Source organism: Camelus ferus, chromosome 3, assembly GCF_009834535.1.
Source record: "Camelus ferus isolate YT-003-E chromosome 3, BCGSAC_Cfer_1.0, whole genome shotgun sequence".
Classification (NCBI taxonomy): domain Eukaryota; kingdom Metazoa; phylum Chordata; class Mammalia; order Artiodactyla; family Camelidae; genus Camelus; species Camelus ferus.
This window is the reverse complement of record NC_045698.1, coordinates 35,515,862-35,531,096: the sequence shown is the minus strand read 5'-3', so window position 1 is coordinate 35,531,096 and position 15,235 is coordinate 35,515,862. Positions and strand designations below refer to the sequence as shown.

At 39.5% G+C, this 15,235-nt stretch overlaps 1 protein-coding gene across 1 annotated transcript; it reads left to right on the top strand.

The window, feature by feature from the left end:
* Positions 1 to 4,030: 4,030 nt before the first annotated feature.
* ESM1 (endothelial cell specific molecule 1) lies at positions 4,031 to 13,066 on the top strand. The gene is made up of 3 exons (XM_006185925.3): positions 4,031 to 4,723; positions 7,774 to 7,926; positions 11,527 to 13,066. The coding sequence occupies exons 1-3, from the start codon at positions 4,423 to 4,425 to the stop codon at positions 11,625 to 11,627; spliced, it is 555 nt and encodes a 184-aa protein (XP_006185987.1). The 5' UTR covers positions 4,031 to 4,422; the 3' UTR covers positions 11,628 to 13,066.
* The last annotated feature ends 2,169 nt before the right edge of the window (positions 13,067 to 15,235 follow it).

The following is a 15,235-nucleotide window of genomic DNA, read 5'->3' as shown; positions in this document are numbered from 1 at the left end:
AGGTCACGAGGACAAATTTGGTTGGTTGTGCAGGAGCTAACCTGATGGAACCAATGTCTCTGCTCAGCCTCCATCCATCCTTAGCTGCTTCTGCTGTCTCTGCTACCTCTCCCTCATTCTGTCAGGAAACTGGACCTCACTTTGCTTCCCTTGGGGAACACACTGGTTCCCACTTTAACTTTACAACTCTCTGAAAATGGTTATGGGAAACAGTTAATTATGTTTACATGTTTATTAAGTATTAAGCTCTTATTATATGCTAGCCCTTGCCCTGGACACATGCAGAATTGCCATCAGCTGGTGTGTCAAAGCAGGAAGACTTTCAGATGATACCAAAACGAAAAACTAAACTAGAAACAAAGTCTCATTCACCTGAATTTTTCCACTTGCCCCTTGGAAACTTTCACCTTCAAGGCTGCCTTTGTAATTATTCCATTTAAATCCAGCCAAGCTGGCAAAGAGGTTTGTGAGGAAGGCACAGTAAACATGGTCCAATTTGACTTGACCATGAGGGTTTGGAACCTTCTCAGAGCCGTTCCCACTTTAGCTATCCAGAAAAAAATGCCTGGTGTTTGGTTACAAGCAATTATAATGTGTAAAATCAAGCGCAAAATACCAGTGCCTATTATCTAGGCTTATTTTCCTGCTTGGCATAAAACCAAATTTAAGAAAAAAATCACAATGGTTTTTTAAATGCACAAGGTGCACTAGGTTGAATAGTTATGCAGTTTTATCGTGGTTCTGGCCTCCCCCTGCAGAAGGTCGCACACAGTCTTTTGGAACCCCAGATAGTTCACCATAGCTTGAACTGGCATTTTCAGGGTCGTGAAAGCTTATGTGATTCCCCTTGGCCTCACTAGATACCAAGATGTAGAGAACAAGGTTAGTGATTTGCCAGTCCCAGCTCAAAGCAAGCCCACCAAGGTGGACCTCATGCCCTCACCATCACCAGCTTTGCCTTCACCTTAATTATATTTTTGCTTCAGATGAAAGTTGGCTCCTTGTTTACTCATGCTCTGATTTCCTAACTCTTTGTGGTCATTGCTAGCTTTCCTCATGAGACTGGTTGATCTGAGCTCAAGGTTGGGAAAGATAGGAATACAACTAGACAAAAATCCCTCAGGGGCTTTGGTGGGATGACCAGTTTTTGTTGAGTCTTGGAAGGAATTGAAGGGTCCCCCAAATGAGCTGTTATGTACTATGTATTGAGATAGTTCCATCACTTATGAACTCTGTTGAGCATATTTTCTCCACTCTTCTGTGTACTGTCTTTTGATTTACTGTTACTGTGGGTTTGGTACCCTCAGCTTGTATCTTCTCTCTGTACCATAGTCATTTTCCAAAGGTATTTATCAGTTTTAGAAAAATGCAGAAGATGGTTGTCCACAAGTACCTTTTCCCCTTCCCTTCAACACTTGTGATTTTGACATTCAAAGGCCCTTATTGTTCTTCCTTAAATTCCTATGAAAACCAGAAGGTTCTTACCTTCTTATTATTTTTCTTTATTCGCTGCCATGATGACTATATTGTAAAATGAAAACTAGCCACCATTTATTGAATGCATATTACTTGATTGGCGCTTTCCATCCCTTATCTTATCAATCTTAACAATAACCCTATTAAGAAGGTATCACTAGCCCATTGTACACAATGAGGAAATGGAGGCTTAGAGACATTAAACTAAGTTCCCTAAGGGAATAAGCTTCAGAGCAGAGATTCAGATCCAGCTCTGACAGAATCCAAAATTTATAGCAAGACCAAACTAGTGTGCAGACTGGATCCAATCCATAAGAAATGAAGGCACATATAATGTTTTTCTAATTCAAATGAGATACTGGCCAACATTTAAAATTTAGGGGATTACATTCAAAAGTCTGGGTTCTATCTTCTATTTTAAAAAATTAAAAGATTGAGCACAGTGTGCTCATCTTCCTACAGCAGTCAGTTGGCCCTAAGGAGCTGCTGCTTCCCTTATTTAAGGCATGTACACTCAGGTGGGTACAATCCCCTCTTTCTCATTGCAGTGCACCTGGTTAGCTGACCACCTCACCCACTGGGGTCACCTGTTTGGCACCTGCATGTGTTTAATTTTGCCATCTTTAGTCTCTGGACATGATTGGTCTTAAGGTTGGAGTCCTGACTTGGTCATTTGCTGACTGTGTGACCTTGGACAAATTACTTAACTCCTCTAGTCCTCAGTTTTCTCATCTCTAAGATGGGGATTAGAATAGTACCTACCTGTTGAGGTTGTTTTGAAAGTTAAATGTGATAATCCACATCAAATGCTTTGCATGGTCTCTGGCACTTAAGATTTCCACAATAGTTAGGTGTTGTTATTAACCACTTCTCCAATTAACTACTCCCGTCAGAAAGTAGAGTTCAACAAAATTGGAACAGGAAAACTTTCCCAAAGTCATCTTAAATTGCGAACTAGGCCATCAGAACCACTGGCCATGGAAGCATGATTATATTGAAAAGGACAATAGAGTGTGTGGCTTTGACATTAGACTGACATGGTTCAAGTTCAACCTCTGATATTATGGGGATCTTGGGCAAGTTATTTAACCTCTTTCTGACTCAGTTTCCTCATTCATAAAATGATAATAGTACCTACTTAATAAGGTTGTGGTGAGGATCAAGTGAGTTAATACACGTAAAATGCTTCAGAACAGTGCTTGGTACATACCATGCACTCAATGGATGTTACCCAGTATTGAAAACAATAAATCAGAGTGTCCTGTTTGTCAAGTATGTGTTTGCTTCTGGAAGTGAAGACAGAATATTTAAAAGTGGGTTGTCATGAAAAATTTGGAAGCTAGGACTCTTGCCTTCATTTCCCATCTCCTCAAATCCCTGCAATATGGATTCTGCACCCCCAGTCCAGATTCTGTTCCCTCCAACCTCCTAAAATCGCACTTTTGAAGGCTAATCATCAAGTCACATCCAGTGACCTCAGGCTCACCTTCTAGAGGGGACAAGAACTTTAGAGATCAACCAGCCCAATGCTGTCAGCTCTCAAAAAAGTAGGCTGAGGCTGAGAGAAGTCCTGTGGCTTGCCCATAGTTAACTTGTGACAGACCCAGAGGTATCAGCTGTATTGGTTGTGCATTTACTAGATGACAATGGAATTATGTCTGTTTTGACAGGTGGGTGGGGCTTGGAATCCAACATGTAGCTGGAGTAAGAACTCTCCTTTCTCCTCTTTTGACTTGCTCCTTCTGTCCCACAAACCTTACTTAATGAGGCTTTGATCTAGTTAATGCTTTAAGAGGACCGCTTTGTCTTCCCTGGTGGGACCTAGGCCCTGTGACCCTCCATAGCATGAAGACCTTGTTTCCAGATGGGTAATGTTTTCCCTTCCCTGTGACTAGCCTCTCTGGGCCATGGTCCGATTTCCCTGCTGGCTCATTTGTTTCCTTGGGCTGGCTGCCTTGTTTGGCAATTTTTAGTGAGGGTTCTGATCTATGCCAGGAGGTGAGGGGAAGGACTGCGAATGGGCTCCATCATTGGACAGGCAGTCTTGGTGATGGATGATCCCTCTCCCCAGTGAGTTTTGGGTCAGCAGGAGTCCAACTGATAAGTTTTTCCAGAATGGAGTAAGCCAGGAACAGTGCCAGCAGCATCTTACCTCTTTTGTGGTTTTTGTATTGATTTTAAAGGAAATTCTCAGCGGCAGCCCCACATCTTACTAGAAATACAGCTACATCCATGATAAACTTAGATATATGTCATATGAATTGTTTTAGAAATAATATTTGAAGAGGGGTGGGAGGAAGGAAGAGGGGGTCTCTAAAAAAAATAACCCTTTCAAAATATTTTCTTTCTTCTAAGTATTGAAAAGGCACACTCTAACCCTTTCTTCTTCCAAATGATCTCATGGCTATTTATTGAGGGGAAATACCAAATGTTTATTTATTTTTTTAAAAGGAGCTTCTTCGGTCCTGATGATTCATGTCGATATAATTTTCCTCCTGACTGCAGAGGCTCTGAGACAAAGCTACACCACAACTGATGTGCCGGTGTCAGAACAATTCCTGTCCTGGAGGAGGGCGTGCAACCTTCTTTATTCCCCCTTCACAGACGTCCTTGAGCCCCCAAGACGGATGTGAGCGAGTTTTTTAGTCCTCATGCAAAACAACCATCTAAACATAACAGATGACATCAGCTCGGGCTTTTCAATTCCTGGATGGCAGCAGCGTGTTAATCCAGCCTTCATCCTGGATTTCATAAACTAAAACAAGAGAGCCTGGCAGGAGGACAGCGCTGCTGCTGGGTTGAGGAAATTGATGACGGGGAAGCATGCGGGCAACCCAGTGTATAAAACTCATAAACGAGTAGGCAGAGGCTCAGCTACCACTTTGGACGGCTGCTTCCCGCCAGCAAAGACCCCCGCCGCGGGAAGCGAGCCGAGCTGCGGGAAACATGAAGAGCCTCTTGCTGCTGGCCACGCTCCTGGTCCCTGCGCACCTGGCGGCGGCCTGGAGCACCAAGTACGCGGTGGACTGCCCCGAGCGCTGTGACAGTAACGAGTGCAAAAGCAGCCTGCGCTGTAAGAGGACAGTGCTGGACGACTGTGGCTGCTGCCGCGTGTGCGCCGCGGGGCTGGGAGAAACTTGCTACCGCACGGTCTCAGGCATGGATGGCGTCAAGTGTGGCCCCGGGCTGAGGTGTCAGTTTTACAGTGAGGAGGATGATTTTGGTGACGAGTTTGGTATCTGCAAAGGTAAAGAGTGACCCCTTGTTTCCCCCCGCCCCGCCCAGGGCATACTGAGGGCTTTCAGCTAGCGTGGGAGGCAGGAGCCTTTCCTCTTACAGACAAAGAGGGAAAATGCAAGTGCGTTAGGTCCCCACAGGTGGTGTGGTGGGGAGAGAGAGAAAGAAAGATAACGCTGCACATTGTAGCTGAACCCAGTGTGCAGGAAAGCCCAGAAAGAAATACAGCATTTCACTCATTATATTTAGGAGATTAAAAAAAAGTTGCAATTGAAGATTGAGTTTCCTCCTTTTCTGGAACACTTTAGGAACTTGACAGGTTATCTGTTACGGATGGTTTAGGTACTCTCTTCTGCAGACAGTGATTACAGAGGTCTGCACTCGGTAACCTGTTGGGAGAAGTGGCTAGCCCTGGGGTTTAGTGATTCTTTGATCTTAAAAGGGTCCACAGGATGGAGGGCACCTCTCAAGACCAAATATTTCTGATGAACATTAATGCACTTTGTGAAATTGGGTGGCTTAAGTCATCTGGCAAAATGACCCACATTCTCAGAAGAGGTTATCTTGAAGTATAAAACAAGCCTCATTCCACTTTACGAAAGGTTTGGATCATCTAGAAAAATAACAGATAGTGTAAGATAAGCAAAAATAACAGTAAAGAAAAATAAAAATTGGAAGTCTGTAAAGAAAGAGGTTGGCAGTCTTACATACTTAAAGAAAAACCTTATTAGGTTGAAATGATAGATAAACAATTTGGTTAAGCATTTGCAGAATTTATTTCAAACTTAGTGCTGTCGTTTAAAATCTTTAACATGTTTAGAATGGAAGGAATGGTGGTTTAAAAATACTCTGTATGTGGATACCTCATGATCTCATTCTTAAGAGTTAATTTTAAGATGCAACACATATATTATAGTCCTATTTATCAGTTTTATAATACAAAGAAGCTTTTAAAATTAAAAGGACTGGAAAGTCTCTAAATCTTATTTTTATGGATTTAATATAAACTTTTTATGAATGATAATCATCCAGTATTGAGCTAATCTCAGTAACTTTTTTAGAAAAAATATTTTGTAAATCAATCACCTTTTAAGCCACAAAACATTCTAAAGTTCAGAAAATAAATTCTTGAACCACTGGGAAAATTTTATTGTTTGCTTAGTTTATTTTTGTTTATAACCAATACAAACTAGAATATTGAGGAAATATTCTCTTTGATGGACTTTCATATACTGTTTCTTTCAGCTGAGTAGGATTTGCATTTTCTGTAAATTATAGGGCTTATCAGCCAAGAAAAGAGTACTTCACATAAGGAAATTAGGGAGGAAGTGGTTAACACAGTCCTGTTTCTGATATAACAAGTATATGCCATGGATTGCTTTTTCTCTTGGCATAAAAATTGTCTCTGTAAGTGTGATTGTAAATGTTCAATTACATATGGAGAAAGAAAGAAGCTGTAAAGCATCCAGAGTCTTTAGCTCTCCAACATTCACTGAATGATTGAGGTAGCTGTTAATAAGATTTATTTTTTAAAGCTATTTAGGATAGCTCTTGGACATCCTTCAGACTGCAAGAGAGTCTAATTTCAAACATTTTTCTCTCTGCTGGAAATAGTGAGTCTGTGTGAACCTCGGCAGCTAGATAGAGACATTATATTTTGCTCTAGGCAAACGCTCTCCTTCAGCTTTTCTACAGAACACTTCTAGGAAAACTGTATATTTTAGCTGCATATCCGGACGTTCTCTAAATATTCAGATGTTTGGCATTGTGTTGCCCAGATAACAATCAGCCAGCCCACACATCATTATTGAACACCTACTATCTGCCCAGCAGTATTCAGTACATTCAGGGATACAATAAGAGCATAACTGAGAATTTGGCTAAAGTTTAAGTTTTCAGCATCACTGGAGACAGAATCCTATCCTGTGTGCTTTTCTGCTAGAGGCTTTTTCAGGATCGCTTTTCAGGACTGTTCTTCCCAGCAGAGTGGCCAGTGTTGAAAACCTGGTGCTTCTCTAATCTGAAGGATGCACAGTAAAGAAACTTTAAATCTCTTTTCAAAATATATTTCATTAATACCTGTCTTGAGGAAGATTAGTTTGCTAAAGGCTCAGATGCCTCACATGTTGTTTCTTCACCCATATGTGATTGTACATTTACAAGGATAGTCTCATGCCAAGAAAATATTCTACATCTATTCTCCTTGGCTGTTAAGGACTGGCTACTCTATTGAGATGCCGTTTACATTACAAAAAGCATGCATTTTAAATAAAGGAGTTTGTTCTCTTTTTCTCAATATGATATGTTTTAATCTAAGTATGAAAACATCGAAGCTCTAAAAGCTTTTGGATTTTGGCAGGTATACAAATAAATTCTGAGCTTTCTTCATGTTTATCATATTGCATCTTAGCTCTGCAGAGGGTTTTATTAGTGCATCTTCTTGACGTCTGGAGAAGTTAGGTTAATTTGTCCTGCTCTTTTAATAAATAAGGAAGTTGCTAAGAGTTGGAGCAGACTGAGGATTGATCGCTTTATAAAGAGCGGAGATAGCAGCTCTCTTAGCCCCTGGTTAGTTTAAGCCAGTTTAGTTTCTATATATTTAGAATGGTAAATTGTCTGTGAGTACAGGGGATTGATTCAAAGACAGCATCATACCTTTTAAACTCTGTGAGGAGCTGACACACATGTCTGTTCAAGTGCCCACGTTCACTGAGCTGTCACAGAGGTAGCCCATGAGACCCTGTCTTTTGGTGTCTAAGCAGAAAGTAAATAGAATTAAAACTGGTTCAAGGATATTGATTATATGTATCTGTCTTCAGCTCAACTTCACAGCAAGATACTATAACTGGGGCGTCCATCATTATCTGGTCTTAGTGTGTGATTTCACGTATGTGATTTGAAGTTTTAATTTTCAAAGCCTGGGATTTTTTGAGAATTGGGTTTTATCTTATGGTCAGGATTCATGAGGTTTGTCAGTTCCTGAGTGCACCCAGGGGCTGTGAGGGTGGGCACTTCCACACATCCAGCAGCTCCCTCTCTCACCCTTCCCTTTGTCCTCAGACTGCCCATACGGCACCTTCGGGATGGAATGCAAACAGACTTGCAACTGTCAGTCGGGCATATGTGACAGGGTGACTGGCAAATGTCTGAAGTTTCCCTTCTTCCAATATTCAGTAGCCAAAGCGTCCAACCAGAGATTTGTTTCTCACACAGGTAAGAACCGATTCCCGGATAAATATTGAAACAATAATATTGCTTTCAGTTTGAATAACTTAAAAAATATGGCTAATAGAATAAGATGTTGATATAAGTGATTTTCTTGTTGGGGGAGGGTGTAGCTCAGTGGTAGAATGTGTGCTTAGCATGCACAAGGTCCTGGGTTCAATCCCAGTACCTCTATTAAAAAAATTAGAAAATAACCCTAATTACCTCCCCCCACACAAAAAAGGTAATAAAGTAAAAAAAAAAGTTAAATAATTTTGTTTCTTTTATTTTACTTAGGGAATGGTGGGTGGTTGTTAAATCTTGTTGCTATTTTTCAAAGAGACCTCATTAATAATGTTGAAGATTATATAATTTTTCATACAGTTTACCCAATTTAGATGGGGGAAAAATATGATTGAGTACCAAAAAACATGTAATAAAAATGAGCCAAGATATGCAAAGTTCTTTAAATTTTTTGGGGATCTGTTTTACTTACGAACCAGACAAAGCGGCTTGTCTCCCAATTCACACAGGAAAAGTACTCTGAGGAATTTATTGGATAAGGCTTCAGAGAAGCCTCTTTACATAGAAAATATAAAACTTTTTTTAACCAAATGGAAGTGTTTAAATGGAATAATTCCAAGCATGTCTTTTTGTGGATTTGGGAGAGAATAAAAGTATCTGTGATTGAAATTTTGGAATTACCTCTAAACTTTTGAGTCAAAGTGTAGTAATACTCACACGCTGCTTGTTAGTGCTCGTGTAGTTCTTGTACAGGTTGTCAGAACGTGAGAAACAGTTGTAAGATGTATACTGTAAGATGATAGTAGGCACGTGTTCGGATATCTTGTTGACTAACTGGTTAGTAAAGCTTTATTAAATTGAAAATAGCTCATTTAAAACAACATGTAGCCACAGCAACTAATAGTATCAAAAGAACTATATACTTTTCCTCCTTAGATATAAATAGTTGACAATCCAAATCTATCTTAGTTTTTGATTCTGGTTCTTTGCACTTCAAATTAATCAAGATTTGAAATATTTGGCAAATGTGCTTATTTCCAAGCTTTACCTCTTTCTTACACATGGGTACAGTTAAATACATCAGGATAAAGAGGGAAACACTGCATTTTTAAGTGATTATTATTTTTAAGTTCGACTATGCCCTTAAACATAAAAAATGAAAACTTTTTTTTAACCATTAGGTGAATATCTTGGTGCATATTTGATCTGGAAATTGAGATCAGTATTAATATTTTAAATACTTATTATGACTTGTCCCTATAGTCTTTGAAAAGCAAAGTGGAAGAAAACTGAGTTTTAAGTTGTGAAAAAAAATTTTTAAGGTGAAATTCACATGACATAAAATTGACCATTTTAAGATGTACAATTCAGTGATATTTAGTACATTCACAGTGTTGCGTAGCCACCACCTCTGTCTAGTTTCAGAATACTTTTCTCAGCCCCAAATAAAACCAGTACCCATTAAGCAGTTACCCCCATTTCTCAGCCCCTAGCAACCACCAGATCTACTTTCTAAGACCAGAAAATTTTTTGAATGGCTTGATTGCTTTCAGTACAGCTTTGAAACCTATTGAATTCTCAGCATAACTAGCTATCTCAAAAACTTGCAACTTCTTTTGTCTTATTTTGCTTTCTTAAAGCCGTAGGCTAAAAAGAACATTGAGGGAACAACTTTCCAATTCCTCTTCACTCGTTTAAGATTGTACCTTAAACTATCCCACCAAGAGAGAATTGAATCCCTGGTGAACCTTTATTGCTGTTTGGGATGTCTGGGGATCCTCGAGAGCTCCTTTGAAATAATCCTCAATGATGCAACTTTCATGTCACCTCCATCCTTCCTGCTGCACACACAGTAGCATCCTTTCTCTTCTCCGCTGGACCACTGTGCCGTCCCTTTCCCTTGGCCCTGTCACCCCTCTCTCATTTGCTTGCAGATTCTGCAAAAATCTTGACCACTATATAGATGCCTTGGAAACAGATACCATTGACTCTTAAACGACACGGGTTTGAACTATGTGAGTCCACTTATATGTGTATTTTTTCCCCAATAAATATAGTATTTGTATTTTCATTTTACAGATCTTTAACTAGGTGTGGGGAAAAGGTTTTTTTCGATTAGAGATCACAATCTGTGGAGTCAAAAGATCTAGGGTTTGAGTCCTGATTCTATCCACACTGTTTCAGCTTCCTGCCCTTGAATGAGTCATTTACCAGTTTCTTTGTTTTGGGGGCAGACAGCAGTAGGTGGATTTTTGACTGTGCGGAGGTCGGCACCCCCAATACCAGTGTTGTTCAAGGGGCGACTGTATTTTGCTGGATGAAAGTTACACTAAAGGTGACACAAAAAATATTTCTATACCCAAATTAAGTATCAAGATTCTTATTAGAAATTTGTGGAAAAAGCATTTTCTGACCTAAGGTGTTTCCCTTTATGAGCTAAAGGAGCAACTGAGAATGGCTATTGGTGTAATCTCAGTAAACCTGAGTCAGGTTCAGGATAAAGGGCAGAATATCCTAAAGACCTCTTGGAAAGTCTGTCCGGGAGCCCTTCTGTTCAGCTGTGCATTGTTCACGTGTGACTTCCTGGGCTTCAAGCACTGCTGTTTACAGGAAGGGGCTTGGGGCCCTTGTCTTGCCATGGGCTTCACATCACCTCTGCACAAGTCCTTTTGGGCCCAGCCTTTGTAAATGGCACCAAGGTTCCTCAGCACAGGGATTTCTCGTGGTGCCTTTTATACTTTGATTGCATGAGGTGGTTTTTTTTTCCTGACTGTCTACCTATTGGTTGCAACATTCTTGGCATGTGGGCTTCCTGGTTTCCCATCTCCATTTGTTGTTGTTGTTGAGTAGTGGGCTCTCCAACTTTCCAAGAATGGGAATTTACAACCAGCTCTTTTTGGGGGGGATGGGTAGTGGTAAGGTCTGGAAAGTTTCATGAATTTACATACATTTATCTGCTGGGCCATGCCAATCTTCTCATAGCCTTCCATTTCAGGAGGGGCATGCACTGCTGAAGCAAACACACTTCCCTACTCTTAGAAGCAGAAAATTTCTTTTAAAAAAATATAACAGTGTTCTTTCTTATGTAGAGCAAGAACTATCTTTATAAGTTCTGCCCTTTGGTCTGCCTTCTGCATTCTGAAGCCACATCAATAAGCTAATCCCTCTTCCATACCAGATAGGATAAGAATCTTACTTCGAGACCTATACTTACAGCACTTGCTCATTCTGTATTAATTAAGCACCTACTCTGTTCCGGGGTACTGTTGTACCAGTGCAGAAAACAAAGTCCCTGCTTTCATGGAGCTGATATTTTAGTGGTGGAGTGAGAAAATACAGGGGGGAAAAGACAAATGCATGTATAGAATAATATCAGGTGATGACAGGTGAATGAAGAGAAATAATTCAAGAGGGTGCTAACTGAGATGGGAGGTCTCTCTAACAAGAGCAGGTGAGCACAGCATAGACTCTGAATCTGTTAGAGATTTCATTGTAGGTCTGTCATAATACAGAAATAAGACAAAAGTGTACTGGGTCTTGGAGTTATAAACATTTGGACAAGATATGTATTCCTTCTAATTTCAGAGCATGATGTGGCCTCTGGAGATGGCAACGCTGTGAGAGAAGAACTCGTGAAGGAGAATGCTGCCCGGTCTCCTGTAATGAAGTGGTTAAATCCACGCTGATTCTGGGTGGGATTTCCAAGAGAAGACTCTACTTTAATGATCATTCAACACACAGCCAACATTTTAGGAGCTGTCTATGTTATAGCATATGGACATGTAATTTTGGAGACCAAGAGTGATTCAGGGTGGGTCCAGGGAAAAAAAAAGTAGGCTACTAACAATCCATAAAATGCATATGACTGAACATTTTTAGATATTTGTTAAATATTTGAATGCGTATAGATTTGTTAAATATGTGTTTATAGTAATAGCGAAGAGCTAAAAATGCAATTTAAATAATCTTAACTTGGAGGGAGATCAGCCAAAGAGAAAAGTAGCCAAAGCTGAGGACCACAGTGAGTCCACAGTTCTTTGACTCGATGTACATTAATGGTGGGGATATGGGACGGGGGACGAGTTAGCAGCAAGAGAAGGTGGGGGTGGGGTGGGAGAGTATGATGTTTAGGTCTTCCTTGAGGTAGCCTCAATAGAATTTAATTTTGCTTTTTTTTTTTTTTTAACTTTGGAAAAAGTCAAAACACAATAATCCCTGAAGGAAGTGGGCTGTTTGAAGCTTGTGAGAGTTTGAGTAGCAGCCTTGAACAGAGACAGATTTCAAAGGGCTGCTCATGGCATTCCCAGGTTACTGCATCTGAAGGGGGTTCTGGGGCAGAGGGCAAACATACACTTCCATAAATGGTTTTAAAGAATGCCACCTCAGATTGCGAGAGCAAGGAAGTATTTTGTCCACTTGGAGGAAGTGTGAAGGTAAATATTTATATATTATTGTAAACAATTGTTAGTACAAGTCATCCTCCGTACCCGTATTTATCACCTTCTTGAGAAAATAAACATAATATTGTTTGTTTAAAATGGTTAGAATAAAGGTATAACTCTATAAGGTTTTCAAACATCCGAGGCATGGTAAATTTATTATTAACAATTATAATAGTAATAAGGCATAAGGGAAACCTAGAAAAATTTAGTTACTATGGATTTATAAAATGTCCAAACATTAGCAACAGGGAATTTATTTAAAAGTAAGTGCAGTGACTTAAATGACTTCTAAATTTAAAGTAGAAACTGCTTTTTAGGATGTTTGGAAAAGAGTCAATTTCAGCAGGAAATGTCAACTTTAAAATATAGTTCATTTTTATGTTTTTTTCTTTAAACTTGATTAATAAGTGGAATTATGAGTATACTTGGAAGGATCTTAGCACAAACAGGACTGTTGTACTAGATTTTGTTAGGAAACATTTGCAGAAGTATTTTATTTGGAGTGAAGAATTATTTAAGAATTATTTCACTATTTACCTATGTTTTATTCTCGAAGTTTGCCAACAGAGTTGTGAATGTGTGTGTGGGAGGGTCTTTGAACGTAAGCTAAATAAGCTGTTTGGATTTGTTTTAAAAGGACAGGTTTATGATTGATCAATAAAAAAGCAAGACAGCTGCTCTGAGTCCATTCATGACTTTGTTAATCATTAAAATATTTAAATGATTCACTGAATGAATAAGAAATCTTTAATGCATATTAAAAGACAGGCTGCTCAATTAAATTTTCTGTCACAGATAATCATCTTCTATCAAAACACGAGGCCAGAATATTTATTTCTTTGCCTCTGATTTTTGTTGCCTTAGAGCTTCCTAAAAAGTTGGTCCTTTTGTATTAGCCCATTCTACAGAGGCGAAAAAAATTTTTTTTCTGTTGGTATTTGAAAGTGGTTACACTTTAGAAGATATGGGTGAAAACAAACCTTTCAGTGCCTGTAAAAGAATAGAGTAACATACAGCTTTGAAGCTTGAGTGTATGGTATTCAAGAACAGTATATGTTCACTCAGCCTTCTGTGCAAATTACAGAAACATTTTAAGTAAATTGATACAGTGCTGAAAAAAATTATGCCCATATTAGGAAAAAACATTCAGTTTGCCTGAATTTTTTTTTTTAAGAGGGGAGAAACTAGATGCAAATAATATAAAAATTAATAAAAATAAATGCAAAAAATTAATGCAAGATATGAGTATTATTATTAAATAAAACCAGAAAGCACTGAAAATCTTTACTTTCAGTAGTGTGCAATGAAGTGTCAGGATATGCTCTGAGGGAGTGGGGTTACTTCAGGATCTGCCATCTTGGCCTGAAGCCTGGGACAGAGTTCATTTACCCCTTTGGGGTAATGTGGACGGTGGAACAAGAGCTAGACTAGGGCAGGGCTTGCCTCTGCTCCTGGCTCTGCAGCAACCAGCTGTGTGACCATGGATGATAAAATCAAACAAAGATGAGCTCTTAGTTGCTGATGTTTTCCAGCTGCCCAGCTTCACGCTCCTGGGGTCTTTTTGCGTTCTTCACTCCAAACACTAGTACCTGTCTTCTGGAATTGCTCTGTCATCTTCTGACTCTGTTCTTCATAGTCATCGTCTCCAAAATCTTTGGATGTTGCACTTTTTGATTGCAATTTTTTTGAGCATGCAGTTTTAAACTATATACATAGTATAGTATTAGTAGCTTATATTCATTATAAAATGTACACTCAAACTAGAAATTTTTTAAAGGATAAGAAATAAATTGAAATAGAAGTTCTAAAATTTTCTTCCTACACCTCGATGGGCCATCTTGGGAAACACTTAAGAAGCAAAAGAAAATGCCATAGGTCAGTGGTCTCAAATGAAGCCCAACCTCATTTGATATTGAAGAGAACCCAAGCTGGCACATACTCCATACAATAAATATTTCTGGAATGAATGGATGGATGGATGAGTGGAAGGGTAGATGGATAGATAGGTGGATAGGAGGATAGGTGGATAGAAGGATGGACGGGGATAGAGATGGATGGTGGATGGATGAATGAATGGATGAAGCAGGTGAGAGGCCTCCTGTTTCCAGCAGAGTTGCAGCTACTGAGGGAGTAGATGGCCTCTCCTTTCCTTTCATCTGCCGGCTTCCCTGTCCCCTTAATGTCTAAATTATTCTGCCTATTGGGACATAAGGTGATTGAAAAAATTGGAGGCGTTCATTAGAGTCAATGAATATGACAAATAGGGTTGCCCAGGGCAAGAAAGACAGAGAGTGCCTCTTTTCAGGAATCGGGGTTTAGGAGGACTCTTGTTTCCATTCTACACTTTATTGCTTTCCTTTACTGTGAGCTCCCTTGGAGAAAAGAATCCACAGATGTAATTCAGCATCACACAGATATTTAGAGGATGAATTGATTAAGGCTTGGCTTTAAAAGGGTGTATAATATAGAACAGTGGTTCCCAAACTTTAGTATGCATCAAAATTACCTGGAAGCCTTGATAAAACAGAAATTGCTGATTCCCAAGGATTTTCCATTTTAACAAGTTGCCAGGTAATGCAGCTGCTGCTGGTCCTGGGACTTTGAGACGCCCTGATATAGTGAAATCTAGACTTGCCTAGAAGGGAGATAAGCGGTGATCAGAAGCGATTATTGCTGGGCTTATGAAAGAATGCACTGTAATATTTCTTAACCACTTGGTTCATTTAATTTTTTGTTTGAAGATACTTAACTACTTAAGTAGCAGAGAATGTTGAAATGCCAGAGAAACTTTAAAGCTAAACTGTGGAGACTTGTGAGGGACAAGTGGAAGCAGACCATAGAAGGAGGATAGA